At 40.9% G+C, this 23,734-nt stretch overlaps 1 protein-coding gene across 3 annotated transcripts in view; it reads left to right on the plus strand.

The window, feature by feature from the left end:
- Window positions 1–4,248: 4,248 nt before the first annotated feature.
- The window catches only part of CPNE8 (copine 8), a 75,235-nt gene continuing 55,749 nt past the window's right edge, over window positions 4,249–23,734 (plus strand). For 2 of the 3 annotated variants that reach the window (XR_004417814.2, XM_033058975.2), the window contains exons 1-2: window positions 4,305–4,515; window positions 18,386–18,426. Coding sequence is in view for 2 of the 3 variants with exons in the window: in XM_033058975.2 (XP_032914866.1) it covers window positions 4,376–4,515; window positions 18,386–18,426 (181 nt within the window). In the remaining variant the exon portion in view is untranslated. Of the gene's footprint in view, window positions 4,516–18,385; window positions 18,427–23,734 lie in introns of all 3 variants that reach the window. The other variant, XM_033058973.2, reaches the window with a different exon arrangement.

Consider the following 23,734-nt stretch of genomic DNA (forward strand, 5'->3'; position numbering starts at 1 on the left):
AGGCTTTTAAACACAGAAGGCCTAGATACTTTTTGCAGAAGAATGTATTCCCCTTGACACCTGTGAGACTGCAGATATTAGCCCATGAAAAACTAGTGTTTAAAGTGAAAATCTTAAAGAAGTGGAGAGTTTTTCTTTACATCAAATCTCTGAGTCTGACACCTCCTTTAGACTTTACTTTCACAAAAATAGACCTTCATCAGTATTTGTGTGTTTTGAAAACAGAACAAAAAATAATGGAGTTATAGGAGATAATTCATCCTAGAAGAACAAAGAGACTGAATGTATCCATCAGCATGTTCTATTACAGATGGTTTCTTAAGCCTGTGGTCTGTATTAAGCCACAGTTCTTGCTGATGGTTCCAGTAGTGCTGGTGGCACTGATGGTTCCACTTGTCCCAGCAAATGCCAAATTCCTTGTCTTTCTTCAATGGATTGAAACAATCAGCACTAGCAAAGAAGGAAGAAATCAACTATATTAATCAAAGGCAGGAAAGAAAGATATAACAATTCTCAAACTGTAGTGTACATTAGGATATTGGAATTGTTTCAGTGCTATATTCAGTTACCAGAAAGGACCAAGTTATGGCTAAGTTCACTCTATTCTTCAGGTTTTGAAAAAAAAAAAAAACAGTTTGGTGGCAGCCAGGATAAAAATACAACGTTTGATTAATGTTACTTGAGCGAACTATTGAACGGATACTTGAAGAAGAACAAGGGAATATGGTATGTTCATCACAAATACAGACTGAGTAGGCATGTCATTGTCATGAAAATGCATTGTAGTCACATTGTTCTGTTCCAGTAATGCTGAAGCTCACTTCTATAATCATCCACCTATTCTACCACATAACTAGAATAGATGCCATTTCCAGTTCCTACAGATTAGTCCGTGTTGGTTTTGTGTGTGGTTTATTTTTTTTAGTAGCGCAAAGATTTAATCATTAAACTTCTTTTTTGAGATGTCTAATAATGATCTACAAGGCAGAAAGCTGAGGGGGTGGAGGGGAGTAATCAATGTTTGCATCCTGTGGCATTCGGCTTCAATTATACTGCTGAAACCTGGAAGCTGTGATGTTTTAAAGCAATCATCCAGTGTTACGCATTACAGCTATTCTGGAATCTCTAGTTTGTTCATAGTTTATGCTATAATTACTGCAGATATATCCCTCATTCCTTAAATTAGGTAGTGGGTATTGAAACAAGTTATGTAGGTATCTGATAATTAGCAACAGCTAGTAATAATAAAGTAACAATCACAAAAGAAAGCAAGGAAAATAAGTCCTATTTTCCATTGCAAAATTTTCCGAGAGTCACTGATGTCATTCAAAAATGTCAGCTAACTATATAACACACACAGCTCTTATGTTTCTTTTTGCACTGTAATCTGATAGGTATTTTGCACATAAATTTCAGATACTAAAACTGCCTCAGTCCTAATACTTGGGCATTGCTCCAGTCCCCACACCTCAGTGCCATTTAAGCGTGAGAAAATACAAGGTGCCTCTCTGGAATGATAATAATGTGTATTTAGTCTCATTGGTGCATATCTTTCAACTACCCCTTGGTTTGGTTTGAAGTTTTTCTTTCCCATAGAAATCACTCTCAGTGCATGAGAACTATGTACTTACTCTAAGCTGAAACACTAAAAGACAAAATAATTGTGCCTTTATAAACGTGATGAGAGAAGATGGATATCTCCCCAGCAACACTGAAGACTTGAATTTCCTTAACTCCTCCATTATTTTCATAGGGTGCTCTATTTATGGAATCAACAATTACCAACAATTTCCATTTTTCTAAGCAGAATAAATATTAAGATCAGGTAATATAAAAAAGGATAAAAAAAAAAAACCCACGTAGCTAAAAGTAAAGTGGATTAGTAGACAATAATGTAAAGTCATGTCACATGATATACTTTTAGGTTACTCACACCTATATTATTTTAACAGTTATGTCATTTATAGTGATGTACTATCCTTACTATAATAAATCTTCATACATTTCTGGTTATTCATGCCATGCCTTGTGGGAAACACTGATCCTGTTTACATCCTTATAGTGGATTATAAAAGAGGGAAGAACTGTATTATGAAGCTAAAAAACAGTGGTTTTTTCTCCAAAACTGTTCTTCAGCTTTTAGTCATCTAGCACCTTATTTGTACTTGGCGTTAGCCTCTCAAGACACCATTGGTCCTTCACTTTCCCTTCTCACTACTGTACAGACAAAGATATAATTAAATTTCTTCTTGTCTTTCTGTTTGAGTTTTGTGGTTTGGCATTTTAAAGCAATTTCAGCTGTGGGCTTACTGGTTTGGCTGCCTGCAGACATACCTAGAATACTTGTGAAGGTATGTGGTTTCTCAGCTGTTCTGACAACTTTAGACAGGTTGGTTTAAGAGGAAGTACTTTAGAGATATCTGATGAGAAATTGCTCTGTGCTTAACAAATTGCTCTGGACAAAAGAATGAAAATAAAGAAATGAGACTTCAGATAATAACCTCCTGAAAACAAAGAGCCAGAAGATTAGAACTGGGATGTGGTCAGAATTTTCTGAACAAAATATCCATGATATCTTCCTTGAGTTTCTGCCACTGCAGTTAGGTTTCAGACATGTGCTGTGCACAGGGAGTGTATCTCCTGTTCATGAGAACATGTTACTGTCTTCTGCATTCCCACTGCTGTTCCTTCTGTTTGCTATGAGCTAACCAAGTGTTGACATTCAGGTTCTCTTACCATTATTTTGATGTACTACCTGAGATCAAGCATTGAACTTGAATTACAGCAACAAGAATCTAGAAATGAAATTCAAAATTAATGTATTTTGAAACTGTTTGTGGCTTGAGTTAATTTTTTTTACAAATAAACACATCAAACTTCTTTATTGCTGTATGCAAAACTACTGACAGAGCAGTGAAGAAATTCAGACATAATTTTGAGTTGATGTCTTCAACCTATCCTACATATTGTGTGGTTACATGGCATTTAATTTGCCTTTGCTCTAATTTCCCACCTGTGACATGGGAATGGTAGCACTTCCATCTCTTTTCAAACTGTCATGATGAGAAATAATTGGAGACTACTTAGATGCCGTAATATGGATACAATTTATACACATTACATATAAGGATGGAGCTGTGGTGATTATTGTGAATTCATATGAACAGATTCAGGGCAACTGGATCGGTGGTACTTGGGGAAAAAAAGGAATATATCTGCGCACGGGTGAGAGAGTGAAAGCCCCGTTTTTCAGCGTGTCAATGCACACAGTACCCAGGGTAAATTCACCTCTATTCCCTCGACTGCCGTGCAATTGGAACAGCCATCGGCATTCCCGAGGCGCTGACCACGGAGATCCTCCCTGCGCCGGAGACCGCCCGAGGAGCGCGCACCCTGCGGCCGCTCCGCCGCGCCCCCTGGCGGCCCCGGCCCTGCCCCGCGCCCCGGCCCTGCCCCGCCGCTCCCGCACACCCCGCGTTCGCCGCCCGGGATTCGGGAGAAGTGATGACCCCGTGCCAGGACTCGCAGCTTGGCCCGCACACGCTGTCCCAGCCGCCGCTGAGGCTGCTCGGGGCGCGGGGACCGCACACGCACTAACGCGAAAGGAGGGGATTCCCCGCACAGCCTGCGCAACGGGACAGAGCGGAACGGGAGTTTCCCTGCAAGAGCCAAGGGGAAGACACCGGGGAGGTTCCTCACTCACTAACGCATAGGGAGGACATTGCCCGGACAGCCGACGGGACGGGACGGAGCGGCACGGGAGTTCCTGTGCAGGAGCCGGGGGGAAGAGACCAGGGAGGCGCGGGAGCGAAATCTCCCGGGACCGCACCCTGGGCACGCCTCCACCGGAGCACTTCAACACTCCGCACGCTGTGGGGTGGCGACGGCTCCGGTGCCGCATCTCCCCTGAGGGCTCCGGCGGGTGCCCTCGCTCGGGCTGTCCGCTGCCCGCGGGCGCGGAGCGGTGCGGAGCGGAGCGGGGCTGACCGGCGCTCCCCGCGGGCGCGGTGCGGAGCGGAGCGAGACTGACCGGCGCTCCCCGCGGGTGCGGAGCGGAGCGGGACTGATTGGCGCTCCCCGCGGGTGCGGAGCGGAGCGGAGCGGGGCTGACCGGCGCTCCCCGCGGGTGCGGAGCGGAGCGGGGCTGACCGGCGCTCCCCGCGGGTGCGGAGCGGGGCTGACCGGCGCTCCCCGCGGGCGCGGTGCGGAGCGGAGCTGACCGGCGCTCCCCGCGGGTGCGGAGCGGAGCGGGGCTGACCGGCGCTCCCCGGGCACCGCGCCACGGGCGGCAGCGCTGCTCCTCTGCGAGGCCAATAGGCACCGCCTCCTCCCTGCCTCCCTCCCTCCCTCGTTCCCACCCGCGCCGCTCTGTCCCATGTTCGGGCTGGAGAAGCCGGCGGGGCAGCAGGAGCCGGGTAGGAGCGGTGGGTTTCCGAAGATGGCGTCCGTGGGGGATTTTAACGTACTCAGCTCCAGCATCCCGGCCACCAAGGTGGAGCTCTCCGTGTCCTGCAGGTACGGTGGCGGCTCACGGCCGCGCCGCCCGCTCGCCCCGCGGCGTCGGAGGGGGCGGACGGGCGAGGACCCCTCGTGCCGGCTGGTCGGCGGAGCGGGGAGGGAAGGGCAGCGCGGGACGCGCTCCGCACCCCGGCGCTGTGCGAGGCGCAGCGGCCGCTCCTGCCCTCGGAGCGTGCGGAGCGCGGGAGCTGCCCGCGCATCCTCGGGCAGAGCCGGGCGCAGCCGGGGCCGGCTGCCAGCCCGCTGCAGCCCGCTGGCCGCTCCGGGCGTGTCCGCCGCAGGCTGCTGCCGGGGACCCGCGGCCGAAGCGCTGGCGCCCGCGGGCTCTGCCCAGACGGGCAGCGGCTGCCGCCGCCCGCATCCTGCCCGCGCCGCTGCCCCAGCGGCTGTCGCGTCGGTGAGCGCGCAGGGCGCGGTACTGGGCAGGGATTTAACTTCTGGAGCTGTCCCAAGTGCCGTGGTGGGGACGGACACCTTCCGTCCGGAGTAATCCCGCATGGGTTCTTTAAAGCTCTCTTGCGAAACTTAGGAGTACGGGCGTGTTCTGTGGCCTCGTCATGTTTTATCGTAACGCTGCTGCCGAGAAATTGAGGGAATGCCAAAACGTAACACCAAATATAGTGTCTGTGGTTTTGTTCATTTGACGCTTGTTTATAGGTATTTCAAAAATCGTGTTTTCTTCCCGTGATGCAGAGATTTTCTCATTAGAGTCTAAAAAATAATTTTATTTGTGTGCTTTTTTAATTCATGTCTTCGTTCACATTCCGCAACTTCCTTAAGTATTTCCTAGTAGTTGCAGAGCGGTGACGCCTTTCACCAGCAGAGTTGGCTGCTTCTAGCGGAAAATTTGAACTGTCAGTGTGTATTTCCTGATGGGAAATGAGACAGAGTTTCTTGTACAATCCGTTGCTTCATTTTATAATGTAGCTCCCCAGAGCTGTTGCTGTTTACTAGTGTTACTGCCAGGACAGAACGGCAGTGCTCTAAACTTGAATTGTCAGACCACTCCCTCTCTTTCCTTAGTAAATAAAGTATGATTTGATGTTTTATCAAGTGCTGTTTTCAAAAGAAGGCTGAAGCAGTGAGAAATAGAGTAAGATTAAATTTGTAATACTGAAACAGTCACCAGGCTGACATATAAACACCGCATTGCACTTGCTGGCTGTCTCTGCAAAAGTTCTCAAGCACCAACTGCTGTCCGGGGAAGGGTGTGCTGTAATGCGTAAAAGCAATCCAGGACCTTTAGTATTACTTGTAAATTCTTCAAATAGCCTGTCACAGTTACAGATGTCAGAGCATTTATGCAGAATTTGACGCAATTCACTTACTGTGGGGGTTCCTTTAATTCCAGATATCATTTGTATATGCCTGCAATGTTTTACAGTGGTTTAAGAATCCATCAGATACAAAGAAGTGAAGGTATAGAACACAGTCAATCGATTCTGACCTTACTTGTAACTAATTTCAGTATATTTCAGTAAATAGTTTACAGAAGCAGTTTCTCTGTAGATGTCATTAAAAGCCATGTCAGTTTTGTTAAAGCTCTTTCATTTGTCTAGATGTCAAGTGCAGAAGGATGGGAATTTCCATGGAGATTCCTGTCTTTTGTATGTGCTGGATGACAATTTTTGATAACAAAATTATGCTTCAAAGCAGAGTATAAAATGAATGACACTAGGGCAGAGATTAATGATTAACACCTTTGTGATTCATCTGTAAACACATCCATTGGCTAAAGCTTGTGAAATGTGGTGTTAACTGAAATTGTGAAAGACTGCAAGAGCAAACTGCAAAATTCAGAAAATGCTGAAAAATTTTTAATAATTAGCAGTTGTGTATTCCATAATACCTGGAGAGAAATGCTTTTAGCAACAGTTTGGGTCATGACATTTTTTTTCCTTGATACCTCAAGAATTGTAGGACCAATGTGGTCACTAACTTATATCAACAATTGTTAGTTGATAACTATTATTTATTCCTAGATGTTTTTCCCTTGGGTTTTTCTTTTTGTTTGGCTTTGGAGTGTTTTGTTGTGGTAGTGTTTTGTGGCTTGTTTTGGGTTTAGTTTTTTGGGGGGGCGGGGTGGGTTTGTTTGTTGTGGGTTTGTGCTTGTTTTCCTTGTAGGACACGAGGGAAGTTCTTCCACTTTGTACAGGTGGTATAATTTGGTGGTCAGTGAATTAGTGCAAACTGTGCCATAAAGTAAATCTGTGACTCTTCTTTCCTTTGTTCTGTATTTTTGTCTGTCTTATTCAGTAAGGATACAGTTTCTATTTCTTTAGTTTTCAGTTCCATATGGTTTCTCTATCAGCATTTCCCAGTTTGCTTGCATACTCATACAGCCAGTGTTACCAAAGTATCCAGATTCAGCACTTTGCAGATGGCATTGCACTACTTGATATTCTCCAAGCCAACCTGGTTTAGCTTCAGGGTCACATCAGGTAGCCCTTAGGAGATATGCATCTAATGGGATGGGATAAGGAATTCTGTGAAAATTGTAAAATCCAGAAATGTTTTGCTTGCCAGGCAATGCTCTTTCTGTGATTTCTTTATGACTAAAAGCTTTTTGTATCATTCCCATGGCTTTTGAATGCCAGCATTAGCTGTAATTTTAAAAATTCTAGAAAAGCAAGAATTAATTGAGTTATTACTACTCAGTTCCTATCGAATAAAAACTTTACAATTCTTTTCTGACTCTGTAAGATGTAGTTTATCAGAAGTCTTTGACTCAAGAACCAGCTCTAATATGGCAGAACTTACATGCGTATCCCAGAGGATCCTCTGGTATTGGTAATTGTCCACTATTGTCTGGATCAATTGTTCTAGTAGCTATCTCACTTCTGCATGTGTGCTGAAGGGCATTCATGGTCTGATGAAAATGTTGTTGTCGCTTGCCATGCCATCCTTATTTGTTGCTGCCTGGCATAATCTTGCACAATTGTCATGTGGTGAAGGACAAAGACCTTGTCCCTGCAGTCTGTGTGAAAGAATGGAAATAGGCTGCTCTCAATCCTTTTATTCACTGCTGTTTTCGAGCCCAAAGGTTCTTCTTCCTCTACAGGGGTGTTTGCACTGCATGGCCATTATGGGCTTGTGTCTAGGCACCACTCTTCTCTTACCAGCTGTGTGTGTAAGCTTGTGGTCTTATGTAAGCCTCACGTGAGCTTCAGGCCATGTATCTGTCATCCTGTTTTCCTCTACTGATGTTCTCCACTGATTCCAATCTAGTTAAGTCTTGGAAAACCTTCGTATTCTGTTCCCATCTTCCCTCTGTTAGTGCTGTTACTACGTGTTGACTGAAGTAGTTTATCTAATGCTGAGGACCACAAGATTGTGGTTATTACATATCTTGAAGTTTGTGCTCTGTGTGACCATACAAAGTTCAGTGTAGTTTAATGGGTTCAAGTTTTTAAATTTTTTGTTGTGGTCTGTATAATGATGATTTTTGTTTATCATGGTTACTGTGAGAACAGGCCTAGGTTTTTTCCTGAAGTACTTGATAATTCTGCAGCTGTTCTGCAATCTTATGTTAATAAAAACGTCAAGAGTTTCATTATATTTCATGTTAATGTTTATTTATGGACTTGTCAATCAGGATTGTCTTCTTGAGAGTGTTTTTTTAATATCTATAGGAAACTGAAGCTGTAGTTTTATCATTTTATGACTTCTAGCAGTGTATCAAAGACAATGTGGTTATTGGAAAGGTGGTAGAATGTTGCAAAATATTGGCACAGTGCAGGGTCACTTTGCTAATTCAGAATGTTTGTTAAGATAATTCTGCTTTGAAAGGCTTTAAGTTCAATCAGGCAGTGTGTCTTTATTGGTCTGGGTCTATGTAGGATAAACTCTATACTGCCTGTGTTCCCACAACAGGCATTATGTGTATAAAGGCACCATAAACGCCATGTCATGGCTAATTCACAGAAATTCACAGGTTGCCCATGCCTGTTTTGGATCAGTCCTATGCCACTTCACAACTTGTATAGAAATCTAACAGTAATGAATGAACTGAATGGAATTAAGCAACCCCTGTTCTCAGTAATTGAAATAATTCAAGTTTCATGCACAGAGGAACAAAGCATACCACTTCAGAATTTTTCCTTTTGTTTGGCAGTCTGAAAGTCTTAACCAGCCATTTCCAAGTGTTTGCAATACCTGAAAGTATCTTTAATTATATCTTTGATTGTCCTAGGCATTGATTTCTGGCAAGATCATGTCTCTTCAGCCATCATACTTACCTTATGGGTTTTTTTTAAAATATTAATAATTTGTTTGAAGTCTCTGTCATAGAAAGATAGAATGAAGAAAGAGATACTCAACAAATTATTCAAGTTTGTAACCCTGTATAGTACAAAATGCAGAGTATAAAATTAGTTTTGATTGTAAATATGATTTTTATTTTCCTGCTTTCTTTGTGTACGTGTTTCTAAGTTGGATTAAAAGTCCATGGAGTGGTTATTTGTGACTGGCGACAGAAGGTTGAGCTTACATGTTTATTTCCTTTGAAATGATATGGCCTAGACAACCAGCTGGTTCCAGATGAGAAAACAAAATAAATGGTTTACAGTGTCCATAGTCGTGGAGATGCATTCCTAATAGAGTGCATGGTCTAGTTTTCACCTGTGTGTCTCTTTTGTTTGAAATTTAAACATGCAACAATGTGACTAATAGAATTTAAAGCAGATCGTTTGCACTGTAAGTTGTCTTGCAATTGCGATGAGAAAGATGGGTGCCGTATCTTTACAAACAATTCCATGGGTGAAATGGATGTTAATGTCTTTGAAATAGGTCTTAGTACCTCTGCCAACCTCAAGCTACAGAACCCAGACAGTTTGGCTCCTGGACTTAAGGGTAATAGACAAATGGGTCAGCACAAAGTCTGTTGCAGAACCCACACAGCTCGAATTTCTAAACTCTGGAGGAAAATAACATGTTCAAGGGGGGAATGTTGTAAGTGGTTTGGGAAGGCTGTACCTTCCTAGTACTGCAGCCACTGGGGAAAGGAAGAGGGCAATGTGGCTGGGATTTTGGGATAAAAGGAGGCTGTGTCCTCTGAAACCTCCAGAGAGAAACCCCACGGGTGTATGGCCGGGTGGACTCTCTCCCTATATTTGAATAAAGCTGTAGGACTCCTCTGTCTCCTTCGTGGACAGTGGCTTTTCATGGAGTGATTTTCTGCACAGTAGGGACAGGCTGTTTTAACCCACCCCTGAGATGGCATAAGTGAAAGTTCTCGCTAAATCCCTTGGGGTGGATTAAAGTGAAAGAAGACTGAATAACCAGTGTGTATACACATGGCAGGTTTATTTCAGACCGGTTTGGTTGCCTTCAAAAGGAGGTATGTATCTGCTTTGGTCATTATTTATAAAAATATAATTATATAAAAGTATAAAAATATCCCTTAGAAAAAAATTACAGGGAAAATAAAGGGTAAGAATGCAAAAGGAGAGGAAAGGTATCACTACCTTGGATCCAGCACTGAGACTTGATTGTTGCAATTTCAATGTCTGTTGATCAAAGTTGTGGTCACAGTCTTTATCTGTCAGGGGTGGAGAAGTCCCCTAAAAAAAGATCTGGTGGGTTAATATATGTTCAGGTAGGAAGGCCCAGGTGCTTCCTCTGGGAGTGGAGTTGTACACTGTGAAATGCCATGGATTATGCACAGTCTGGGGGTGCTTCAGGGGGCTTTGAAGATTTGTGACCCTTTCTAAGACATGGCCACTGTTTCTCATGACTGGACAGGTTGAGTCAGTTGTGACTTACCAGAACGAATGAAAACCTTCAGGCCTACAAGTGAATGTCCCAATATCTCCCCAGGGGGTGGTTTTACACCTGGCATGGTAAAAAGCATTGCCCCACCTGCAGGATCTGCTTCTTACTGACCTTTTCCCTCAACAAAGAAGATTGTTGATAAGTAAAGCTCAGTTAGTTGTGATCATCCTCTGGGTATGCATCTCCTCTGCACCTGGGCTGTTCTTTGGAAGATCAGAGGTTTCACCACACCTCCAAAAATTCTTCTCCTCCCCTTTGTTTAGGGGGTGCAATTCTGTCCTCAGCAAAGCACCTATTGCCTTTGCAAATCTGATTTTTGAGTCTTTAATATGTCATTTCTCATGCAGGCTTCAGGTTTCATGCAACCTTGCAAGTCTCAGGGCATGTCAGGTTTTGTCTGAACGTGCCTTTGCCTACATGGAGCTTTGTTTGGCTTTACTTAGCTGTAAATCCAAACCCAGTATGTTTTTTTTTAGTTACTGGGTGGCTACTGCTTAATTAGTTTCCTTTTGGCTTGTCCTTGTACGATTGTGTGGTATAACCACCCTTCTTTCAGTAGATAGTAGTAGCAAATAGTTATTAGGTGTATAATGATGTATTTGTGACCCTTACAGAATGGTGCAGTGCAGAGGAGCATTGTCACGGTGTGATGGCAGAGGTTTTGCAAGTGGGGGCACAGGGTGGGAGTGTGGCAGCAGAGGGTGAAAAGAGGGTACTCGGGATGCCCTCCCTACTGGGGGCCCCAGTGCTGTAAAGAGGTCACCAGTGGTTGGTAAGGAAGTGCAGTTTGGGAGCTGGGCAAAACCAAAAGTGATGCAAGAGCAGGTCTCAAGCAGGTGTAATACAGGCTGTGTATGGTGTGCAGTAAATGGGGATGAAGAACGGAGTTGCAGATGAATGAAGTCAGAGCGTGTTAACTCAACTGGGGGTCCTTGGAGTGGGGAAGAATTCATCAACATCATGTTCCTTCCTAGAGCACCTCTTCCACCCCTGCCACTGCTGAAAACCTCATGGCTCTCCTCGGATGGGAGGTGGGACACTGACAGGTGGCTCACTGTAACACCATCCCTCGGCTGAAACCTACTGTCACAGGCCTCGAAAGGTGGCATACAGAGAAGCCTGGCAGCAGGAAAAGATCTAGCTACTAGGAAATGTGCAATGACTTTGAGTATTTTATGAAGTCTTTCTGTGTTAGTATTATTTTCTTCATTTTTTTCTCTGCCCATCTGAGCAGTAGCTCACCCACCAACAGTCCTGCACTGGCAGAGAAAGAATTAATATTAGAGTGATGGTATATATTTCATTTTAAAATTATTTCTTTGAGGTATACCTTTTAAAGAGTTGCTTCTATAAAACTTGAAATTTGTTTCAACAAATATATATTGTTTATATATTGTTATACTTTAATGAAACACTGTATTAAATGAATTATACATTCCTAAAGAACTCAGATCTCAAGCAGGGTAGCATATCCTTGGGTTTGGATGTTCTGGCTAAAAGTCACTGGAAGGCAGTGATGAGTTGACACTATATTGGAAAGCTCTTTCAGTTATCAGCAGTCCTTAGCGCCATCTCCCAGGATATATCACCAGAAGCTAAGAGCCAGAGACTGTTTACCTGCCCAGCCTTAACAACATAAATGTGGATGGTTTATTCTGTTGGTTTCTAATAGAAATTGGGTGGTACTGAAGCAGAGACCACCAAGTTTGTGATAGTAGTAAATGGACTCTTCTTAAAATTTGAACTGGAATAGTCTAAGATTGTGTTCAGGTCTCTTTCATCTGCACAAGTGTATTTTTATAACCTAGTACTTCCTGTCTGTTTCAACAGAATTCCTGTAAAACTATTGCTGTGTTAGTAAATAAACTTGTCATTTCCTTTGGGGTTTTTTTAACCCTCCAGAGTAATCAGCAATTTTAATAGAGTTTTAATCCTAAAATTGTTTGGGTACATCTAGCCAGAGATGGCTTTCTGTGGGTTGTCTTAAAACTCATGGAAGCACTGCTGATTTTACCCTTCTCATTGCTTCTCCTTTTCTTTTTTCCCTTATGGCTTCTGAATCAATATATTCTTAGCTTGACAATGAAAGTTACCATGAGGCTGAAAATTATTTGTTTTCTGGTGAACAAGAGAGTGAATTATTTCTCCAAAGGTTATGAAGAGGTATTGTGAATGTTTTCTTAATCTTGCACATCAGAGATATGTTTGCTTTCTTTCTGGTTCCCCGAAGAGTAGAGATGGTTTGAACAGAAAGGAACAGGTCATCCTAATTGCCTGTTAGTCAGCAAAGTCACTGTTTTCTCACCTGTGAGCCTATTCTAAGAGAACCAGTTATTTTGACAAGAAGGTAAAATTCTGAGAGATTGTCTGATCTGCTGTTAGGTCCAGGGCATTTTGAATCTAGAGATCTGGAGGTTAATAGCTGGCTTTGTTGTGCTCTGACTGAATAGAGGAGAGAGTAAACAGCTGTGGAAGGGTGACTGCTTAAGCTGCCACTGCAGTTTGTGAAATTACTCTGCAGGTAGGTCAAGTGGGCTCTTCACTCGAGTGGACTCTTTGGATAATAACGTCATCTTAGACTGATCCTTGCAGGTTCAGTGATACCATTAAGGCTGAGGTGCAGTGCCTACTAGGTTAAAACAGTTCTGTTACAATTAGTAGGTCTGTGGATACTATTCTGCACATTACAAAGTGATTAGGGTGCTTCTTTCTTTGTCAGGATCTTCCATGAAAAAGTGATGTGGGCCCATCATTAAGTGAGGGAAACAGAAATGCATTTATTTAATGAACAGGGACAATTCCTTTTCCCATGGATTGCTAAAAGTGTGAGAGAAGTAGTGTGTGCTTGTAATTGTCCTGGTTTGGAGGACAGTTGTCTGCTAAGAAAGGCAGGAGCCTCTCTTTGAAATGGAGAATGTAAATCCCCTCTCTCAAAATTATTGTAATTTTGAAATTAAGTGGCTCTCAGGCAAGGATATGGGAATTAGGAATAACAGTTCTTTACTAGGGAAATTAAAATAGAAATACAGTATTACAAATAACAAACCTCAAACACTGACAAAGTCAGAGTACAACCTGACACCCCGTCAGGCAGGGTGTTGGTAGCAGTCCCATTCCATGGTGGCTGCATCCTCCTGCAGTGACAGATGTGATTCAGTTGAAGCAGTGGTCCTGTAGAAGGGCGTAGTTTCCCTCTGAAGGTCCAGTGGTGATGTGGAAAAGTCCGGTTTTCTTCTGGAGTCTAGTGAAAAAAAGGCTACTTGGTGTCCTAAAATATCACTTTTTATCTTGGCAGGAAAGGCTTGGCTCTTCTCCCTGGGTGGAGCATCTCCCAATGGGATGCAGTAATTTTGTCAGTCATGCAGTGGGACTCAATGGGGCATGAGCAGAAGATAACTCCCTAGAGGAAGGATGGGTTGTGGAAAAGATAAAGAACAATGCCCCACCTGGTTTTAACAGATTGCCCATTAGCAGAGGATATCTCCCACAGAGATAAGGATCACTACCCCACCTGGTCTCAACAGATAGTGACAGAATACATACTTTTGGTCCTGTATTGCAATCCAAGACGGTAATATATAAAACAAATATGGTATACTGAAAATGTGTGTTTTCTAAAAATTATTTTGTGTAAGTAACCAACTTCTGTGTTTGCAAACTGCTGAGTGCTTTATTTCACAACCAAGAAATTTTTGCTTGCATTTAAATGTAATCCAAAGGGGAAGAGAAACATAAAGCCCTGGCACCCAGAGATATTTGGACAAATTAATCTGAAGCGAACAACATATTTATCATTAAAGATTTCAGAGCTGTTGAAAGCAATGTGTAAGTAAGTCTTTTTCCAGTCAATACAGATTTTAATTTTTTTAAATTTTGAAACTATAGAAGCAGATGTTGAACTGCTCAGTTTTGTACTTACTGTGGTCTTTCTTCAAGGCCAGAATTCTCTAATCTCTGATGAGGGAATTGGATTTACTTCTGCTTAGCAGTTTGGTGTAACAAAGGCTTAAAAAAACCTTACAGAGAAGGAAGTTCAGATATTGATAACTAAAAGTGAAATTTGAAGCAAGGTATTGTGGACAAGGTGAATAAATGCTACTTGTTAGTGTACATCTGACAACATACACGTAGTGGATGAGAGGTCGTAGGAAACAGCATAGGCTGTGATGGTTTCTGGTTAGCTACCACTGCTAACTAGATCAGTGAATCAGTGAATGAGGCATCTGATTTATATGTGTGACTTGGTTTAGATTAAACAGTACAACCCACTTGGCATTAGGAAGCACTGCTTTACTGAGAGGGTCGAGTGCTGAACAACTTCCTAGAGAGATCAATGCCCCAAGCCTGGCAGTGTTTAAGAAGCATTTGAACAATGCCCTTAATAACATGTCTTAACTTTTGGTCACCCCTGAGGTGGTTGGGCCATTGGACTGGATGATCATTGTAGGCTTCTTCCAACTGAAACATTCTATGCTAAAAAACTTCTTGAGCACTGGACTGTAATTTTGATAAATTTGTATGGAGTTTATGAAACTATGTGAACAAAGTGATTCTGTGAGGCATAGCTAAAAATGTTTTAACTGTGTCTTATTTACTGATCACTTTCTTTCCCACCCTGGGGAAATTGCTCTCATTATACAGAAAAGAAATTACACCAGCATTTCCAGTGTTATTGCCATGGCCACTATGAATTTTTTTTTTTTTTTTGCCTTAGACATCTATGTTGCAACTGTTTTGGAAAGTCCATACCAGAATGGGCAGGTGTAGAATTAATTCCTTCAAGGTCTGTGCTAGTAAAATAATAGTTTCTGCACAGATATTCCTAGACTTACTTGCTAGAGGTGTTTGATATGTGTGTTTCTCAAGAAAAAATATTGGTTTTTCCCCTCATAATTGATAGAAATTCCTTTTTTTGCGTTCTTTATTTGAAAGACTTAATGGGCATAGACAAAAATATACTCACTAAGTTCAGTTAAAATATGACTGTTTCTCTTGATACCTTGATTAGGAGAAAGAAAAAGATGTTTCAGATATTTCTGGTTTCTGAAAGGTTTGTGAGCTTTCCTGAGACAGAACAAGGAGAATGCTTTTCTCAGGAAAAAAATACACTCTGTATTGCTCAGCATGTGCAGAAAGTGCCATTGAAAATTAAGAGTGCAAAGACTACCTAAAGTTCTAGAAATATATTGTCTGCTTTCTGTTTTGTGTTGCCATTTCTTGTGGTTGTAGATTGTCCTGTGCCTAGGTACTGTGTAGCTTCCTTATATTTAAAGGAGCATTTTGATTGTTATCCCCCTGAAATGAAAACAAATGAAATTTAGCAACCTATTGAGGTGTTACCTGATTTAGTGTCCAAATCAGACTCTTTTTTTTTTCTTCTTTTTTTTTTCCCTGTTGGCACTTTTTCTTTAAAGTTCCTTTTGAAATTGGCTGCAGTGCCTGAACAGCTTGCAAAGTTCTTTTGTTACTATTTTGGTGGTTCTTTATGATATGGACAATCAGGCATGCTCCAAACTTTGCTGAAGACATTTTTTATTTGTAGGAAATTGTGTGAAGGGTTGAATTAAGGGTGTTGGAAATTGTACTAGTTCAAAACCACAAGTTCATTGCATGAACTCACCTGAATTGCAGTGTTAAACTTGCATGTCTCTATACTTGCAATCCATTCAGGGTTGCTGCTTCTGTAGAAATGTTCTTGACTCATTAAAGATTCTTTATCTTTAGATTCTTTAAGGACCTGTAGGTTCTCATCTACAGACTCTTCCCTTCTTCTTATCCTGTTCCCATGGTGGCTGCTTTTTGCAGCTGTTGGAAGTGTCAGGATAGACTAAGCTTTACAGTACCAAGCCATGTATTGTTGGTCTGTATGTGGAAAATAGAGGGGGACAAAACTTAAAATGGAGCACAAGAAGAGTAGGAAATATCTCCAGAACTCGAAGCACCTTATCTCAGTAAAAGCATGACTAAAATTCCTTAATCCTAATCTACAGTGACAAGCACTAACATACCAATTTTAAGGTCACTGTATAGTCATCATGCAGAGGAATTAAAATTGTTTGGAATTCTAATGGTGAGTATGGGAGGCCTGTTCCAAAATCTAATGTACTGTTTCTTTCATATGAGTCTAATTTTGAGGTTTTATTGCAATTCTTCCTGGGATAATCCAATTCTAATTACCGGGAATTAGTAGTGTATCTAGGTGTGTATAATAAGGAGGAATAGGACACCACTTTCATTTTGGGATGGCAATTCCAATATTGCAGAACTTGCTGTACTGTCTTTTAAAGCTGTTCCTAGTGATTTTTGTCAACTACTCACTTGGGTTCATTGATTTTCCTGGGTTTCGTAATACTTCCTTAATTTTTATTGGCATGATTTTTGTTAAGGTAGGATATAGTTTCACCGAGTATAATTGTATGCATAAAAATTGCACTTCTGAATGGATTAGAGAAGGTCAGGAGAATTAGTGTGTGCAGAATTCAGGTGTATTCACAAGTACTAATATTAAAGCTAGTGCCTACTTTGGCTAGATTAAATAAAACAGATCTAGCTAATGTTCTTTTCAAGCTTTTTTTTTTGTTCATATTCCTTGTTCTGGTGTGAACTTGGCAATACCTAAATTTGGAATGCAGTGTCTTTTCATTGCTGAAGTCTTAATTGGACTACTTAGAACACCTGTATTGAACAAAATATTAATACTTTCCAGCACTGTTCAGTAGCACAAAAATAAGGTGATTTAGATCTGAATGAGAGTAGTTAATGCTGTCCCTTGAAGAGGCTGTACTACTTACTGAAAATAATTGGCTATAAGGGATGTAAACCTGTTATTTAATCCTTCCTTTTCCTGTGGCATAGGATCAAAGACCTTACTAGAAAATTGTAGCTATCTGACATGTTCTTGAAGACAATGGGGATTTCACATCATGTCTCCCACATTTAACAGTGAAAGATGGTAAAACAATGGAGTAAACTTCAACTTCTGTGCCTGCAGTTTAATTTTTGGTTAAACCTGTTCCTACTTCCTCTGTTGACATTGAGGTCAGCTTCAATTTGTAGCAGTATTTCCCTCATAGATAGAGCTTATGTACTTCCAATTATTTCTGTTTTCACTGAAATCCAGTGGCTCCTTGTACGTCTTAGATTGCAAGAAATTGGAGTGTCCAAAACATTATTGCTTGAATTGAGTGTTTATCAGTCTTATGAAGACCAGACAATTAGTCTAAAGTGGCATTCTTGTTTGTGTATTCAAGTATGCCTTTTTGCCAAAGGTACAAGACTCCTGACTTGCATTCAGTTTGTGGTCAGCTGTGGTGTCTAGGACTGTTTTTGACATAACTGCTGCATATTCAGCTCCATGGAGCTATGCTGCATTTCTACTGTTGAGTTTAACGCCTTCCAAAGTTTATTAGCTCTTTCTTGTCCCTTTTCAATGGCATCTTGTTTCAGAATATTTTTTTAGTCTGTTGAGACAATTTAAAATATTTAATTATTTTCATTTTTTTTGAATTATGAAATATTGGTAACTATTCTGAGAATAATTTCTGATCAGTCCTGATTCTTTTGAATTGTTAATTTAAGTCTGTTCATCTGTGTATGATTCTCAGCTATTGGGACTGCATTCCATAACAAAATTAACATTTATTGCTGGGTGTGTCCTATATATGGATTAGTTCCTTTACCTTACTTGTCCATGACAGATTCTTAGAGATGTTTCCTGATGGCTCTGAAATCTCATAGTCGTTCTTTTAAGTAAAGTCTAAGGTTTTTGTGTTGAATTGGCACGTTAATCTCTGGTAGACCTTGTGATTTAAACACATCTTCCTGATGCCTGTTACATGTATATATAATGTACATGTGGTTGTTCTTTGATTCATGGTATTGGAGTATATGAGCCACAGTTTGCTCAAATCCAAAATGGGTAATAAAATGAAATGTAAGCTGACTCTAGTGTTAGTGCTGACTTGTGTATTAGGAGGGGAGAAGACTAAGCTGACTCTTGATTTGTTAAAAATGTATGTGCATTGGTATCTGATTTGCATCTTTCACAGTTTTTTTATACCTAAGATTATTTTTATCTCTTTTTGTTTTTCTATAGAAATCTTTTGGACAGAGATACATTTTCTAAATCTGATCCAAGTGAGTATATGGTATTTTGTTGTTTCTTTTTGTTACGTATTCTAAATGTGCAAACACTGGAATAAAATTAGGTGGGTGATCTTTTTCAGTGTCAGTTAGGTTTACATTGTCTTTGTGACAATTACTTAGAACAATAAAGTTACACTTGAATAAGTTACACTTAATGCTATGTGAACTGTAGTTTAAAAGACTGTTTTTAATACTGCTTTCCTGAGCTAAATAGTCCCTTATTTAGTATTTAACCTAAAGTTTCCTAAAATTAGTAAATTCTGGAAAGTTAGGTTGTTTCTCTTTTAGTATCTGTTGTTTTAGATCTTTTTCAAAACTGTTAGGCAAATACTAAATAAACTAGAAGCATTTGTTGCTGCTAGTACATACTGCCTACTAATCTTAGAGTCAAATGCTGAAAAATAAACTTCATTAATCTCTGTGAAATACTGTCTTTCCTGGTCAAAAAACGGTATGATGATTTTTGAATTAATCTTTCCAAAATTGGAAGCTAATGACACTCACTTTTCTCATAAGCTGTATTATGACTGGATCCCCCAAAACTCTCATGTCTGTGCATTTATGATGGGACTTTTGATTTAAAATCCATTACCATCTTCCTGTATTGGATACTTTATGAAAACTTTAATCAAGGAACTGAGTTCACAAACAATTTATTTTCTGATAATGTTATTCAAAGGAGTTTTGTACTGTTAATAGGCTGGTCCTTAAGTTGTAGTGTCATCTTGTCTCCCCTACAACTCTCCATTTGCTTTTATCTGTAAGTTCAATTTCTTTCTTTAAGCCTGGGCTTTTTTTTCCTGAGGATACCACGTATTGTGCTTACTGGCATTGGAAATAACCCCAGACACATATACTTGTATCAAATCTCTGAGCTTGCAACTATGTCCTGATATTTGAATACTGAGTCATGTAGCAGTATGAAACACTTGAGTGCTTTTGTTAGAGTGTGTTTCCCTTCTGCATCAAAAATTTCTTGAGAGAGATTATTCTACAATACATTTTGAAGGGGAAAGCTTCTACTTCCCAGGGAAAGCCTACAAGAAGTTAGGAGTACCTTTGATGTTTCTAACCTATAAAGCTTTTTTTTATTAAAAAAAAAAACGAAAAACAAAACAACCCTGGAAAACATAGCCAATACCATGCCTCTGGTGTAGGGAGATCACAGAGAAATGAAACTGAGTGTTTTGCATGTTAATAAAAAATTTTAAAATAAAAAAATATAAAAACTATAAAACTAAAAAAAAAAAATAGTAAAAGCTAGTTGGGGGGGTGGATTGGATGATCTTCAAAGCTCTCTAAAAATTCTGTGATTCTGTTAAAAAAGACCCTCAGTTAAACTTGTGAAGAATGCTCTGAAGAACCTGCCTGTAACAAATTCAGAGATCTCTCATATTGGCAAAAGTGATATGGTGCCTACAGTTCTTAAGCTCAAAAATTAAGGACCAGTGCTTCAAGTTTTTATCTGATAGGGCACTGTATTAGGCATAAATTGCAGGGTTTGACTGCAGTGGGAGCTGTGTGGGAGAAGGCCATGGAGCACCCTGTGACAGTCACAGCTGGTTCCAGTCAGCTCTGCAGAGCACATGAGCAGCTCTTTCCTGCCAGAACTTCTGCCTGCCAGGGGAGCACACAGTGCCCTGCTCAAACATATCACAGTGAAAATGTGTCAGCAGGTACGAGCTAGAGACAGGGCTGAAGGTACAGCCATGTGTGCAGATACACTGCTGGAGATGCTCCAGCAAAGTACCTCCAAAGGCTCTGGCGTGTGCACAGCCCAAGAACGCGCAGGTGAGCGAACCAAAGTGATCGTGGAGGGTGGGTGACCCCTTCTGGGAAAAACATGGAAGCAAAGTGGCAGGAAAACCTGAAGAAATCTTAGTACCTATTTTAAAATGTTTCTGAGAAGTAAGCTGGTGGTATTTTTTGATGGATTCAGAGTATATGGAAGTATTTAAAAAGTATCATAAACTTGTTTTATCAGTTTGCGACACACTACTTTTTCAATATGTAAATAGCTTATTTAAAGCACTCAAATAGGTGGTGTGCTTTAGAGATCTGGTCTCCAGTTGTGAATATCCAGTTATGCTGCCAGTCAGGCCTGTCTGTCACAGGTTAGCAGTATGAAACCATGGAGTACAGTGACACTGTGCTTGGTGAAGAGAGAAGGGGGAAACTGTTGACTCTGGAAGTGTTCAAACTGTATGGGCACTCTAGAAATTACTAGTCAGAGCAGCTTTGATTTTAGATGCTCTCTAGTGAGTGTACATCCAGTTAAGTATTCTGCAGGGGTTTTAAAAGCCAATTTAGTTTGTTTGCATGTACATCCTTTAGTTGGGCACAGAGATATGGCCCTGCTGTAAAAGGGGTGAGTAGTATAAAAGGTTCTTGATCTTCTGTATTTGGATGTACAGCAGGACAACTTTCCTCAATGTCTATTCACTTGGACAAAGGCCATTCTTAGGCTGCTCTGTACACAGTAAGTTTATTCTGTAGCTAAAAAGGTGTCAAAATCAGCATCCTGCCACTGTCACAAGATGCACTTTTACAGCCACTGAATTTGCACCATTAGATCTCATATAAGATGGAACCATGTAGAGTCATTCTGTATGCTGAGGTCTCATTGCTTTTGACTAGGCCAGTTCTATTATGTTTTTCATACTCCAGTGCATTTATCTAAGCATCCTATTGGTAGTGAAAATCCAATTTTATCTTCTTGGTCTTTTTCTCAGAGGGACACACATGAATGTAGCTGACTTCCATTTTAATGTAAACATCCTTCTCCTGAAATTAAAAAGGAACTTGTGATTTTCCTGGTTCACTTAGGAGATATGCTTGCCCTTTTTTTTTTATACTTTAATTGCTGGTCAGTATTCCAATTCTGACCACTTCCCTGCAATCTAGAATATTCATGCCAAGAGGAACCTGTCACTTTGCCTCCCCAGAGGCTTGTAACATAAGTAGAGATAGTAGATATAGATGGGACAGGCTTGGATAGCCATTGTTCATGAAGTATTTTAAACAATCCTGAAGCCTCTTGCTGACAGTGCTTTCTGCTTAGTGGAGTCAAAGCAAGTCATATATACTGATTTACTGTAGTGTTCGGAGCATTCTGCTCTTCCAGTTTGGAGACCACTTTTTCTAAGAATATTTTGTTTAAATCTATGGGTTTTGTTTTTTGCAGGGTTTTTTGTTTTTGTTTTTTTTTTCTTGTAGAAAGCTGAGCTAAAGTAGCTCTTCCCTGATGAGGCAGGGATAAGACCTGGTGAGGAGATACAGATTAATGATTTTGGCATGTTTCTTCTGTCTAATGACGGGCAGAATTGTTTTCTTCCCATGCTCTGACAACTCAAGCTGAGCCCTGCAGAGCTGTGCTGGCAGTAGCACAGCTGGATGAAATGTCCTCCTGTGGAACCCTGTGGCTCCTGAGTATTAATCATCAAAGGAGTCCAGGATGAATGACTGAAAACATAAAAACTCCTCCCTGGAGAATCTCCCCATGGAGGATAGGAACAATAAGAAGAATCTCTTTGCAGCTGGGACAAAGGGACCTTAGGGTACCTCTGCCTGGAAGGTATAAAAGCTGGTCAGTGAAGAGTATTGAGGAGCCCTGCTAGAACTGGGACCATGAAAAGATTTACGTAGCATGGGGAAAAGGCGAATTTCATCTTGGCTAAGTCTTCCTTGAAATGGAATAGATGTGTTTGGGAAAACTGAGATGGGCAATGGTGATGCCAGACTAAAGAATAACCATATATGTATTGAAAGGGAAAGGACCAGAGCAAGTAAAGGAGGCCAGTCTATGTGGGAAAATAGGAAAATGCAGGCGATAATATTTTTGGAACTGTATCTACAACAGAGTAATAAGTGTTGACATTTCCACCTACTTCTTCATTACAAGGTTCAGTTAAATTTACCCTGAATATGGTGGTATCAGTGTCCAGAGTTAAAAATTACTAAATGTTAATATTCCTGACTATAGATGTAGCTGTATTTTCTCTTGGAACAACTCTATATGGCAAAGCCTTCCAAAAGGATTTCTCAGCTACTCTTCATCAGTGTGCTGCTGTGAACATTCTCATTGCTCCCTCAGTTTTTGAGATTATAAGAAAAAAAACCTACTTTTTCAGTTCTGTCTTAGGATGTGATTGCATTATATGATGGCTTTTGAAATATTATTTATCCCCCTTTATTCCTTCTTCTCCCTCATGACAATGCTGTTAACTGTTTTATGCTAAAAACTGGGTTGCTTTATGGAGCCTTTAATCACTGGTTTGGGCATTTCAAGTGCTTTAGATCAACTTAGCCATATTTATCTGCATTTCTCCAGTTGGATATGAATTTGACAAAATTTTTGGTTGATTATTTAATTAGTGTATCAAGATCTTTACAAAACTCTCTCCAAGAGCCATTCGAATAGTGAATCTTAACATTGATGGAGACCAGTATCATGGTTGGTTTCCTAAAATTTATGGGGTACATTTTAGAGGAAAGATAGAAGAATTTTTTTTTTCCTAAATTTACAAAGTATTTATCAGAAAGACTGCAGTGTATGTCTTTTCTATAGCTTTCATTAGGGCTGACTTTTATTTGAAATGTCAGTTTGAGATGCACATGTATATGTATCCCTGTCAGACTTGCACCTTTTACTTAAAATAACATGTTGTATGATGTGGTCGCTTATTAGTCAGTATTTTTATTTTATTTAAAATATCGGCCACATCTGCAGCCTGGAGGGGGAGACCTTATTGCAATCTGCAGCTTCCACTGATCTCTGTGGTGACAGTGACAGAGCCCAAGGGGGTGGCCTCAAGTTGTGTCAGGGGAGGTTTAAGTTTGGTATTAGAAACAAAGGCTTTTCCCCTGAGGGTGGTTGGGCCCTGGAACAGGCTCCCCAGGGAAATGGCCACAGCACCAACCTGACAGTTCTAGAAGTATTTGGGCAATGCTCTCAGCGCATGGGGTCACTCCTGGGGTGTCCTGTGCAGGCTGGGAATTGGACTTCGATGGTCTTGATGGATCCCTCCAGCTGGGTCCCTTCCAGCTCAGGATGGTCTATGATTCTACAATTCTGGATGGGTAGTCAGAAGTTCAGTAACCTACAGAACTTTCTTTAGCTGATTTCACAGCTTCTATTTCATTCTGTTTTCTCACATTTTCCCATTTCACTTCATTCTTCATGTGATACACTCCAGCAGCCTGTGTTGTAAAAATACACACTCCATAGTATGTTGTAAAAATAAGCTTTTTGGTTTGGATTCACTCTACTATAAACAGTAACCAAAGATAGGGACATGAT

Source organism: Catharus ustulatus, chromosome 4 (genome assembly GCF_009819885.2).
Source record: "Catharus ustulatus isolate bCatUst1 chromosome 4, bCatUst1.pri.v2, whole genome shotgun sequence".
In the NCBI taxonomy this organism is placed as follows: domain Eukaryota; kingdom Metazoa; phylum Chordata; class Aves; order Passeriformes; family Turdidae; genus Catharus; species Catharus ustulatus.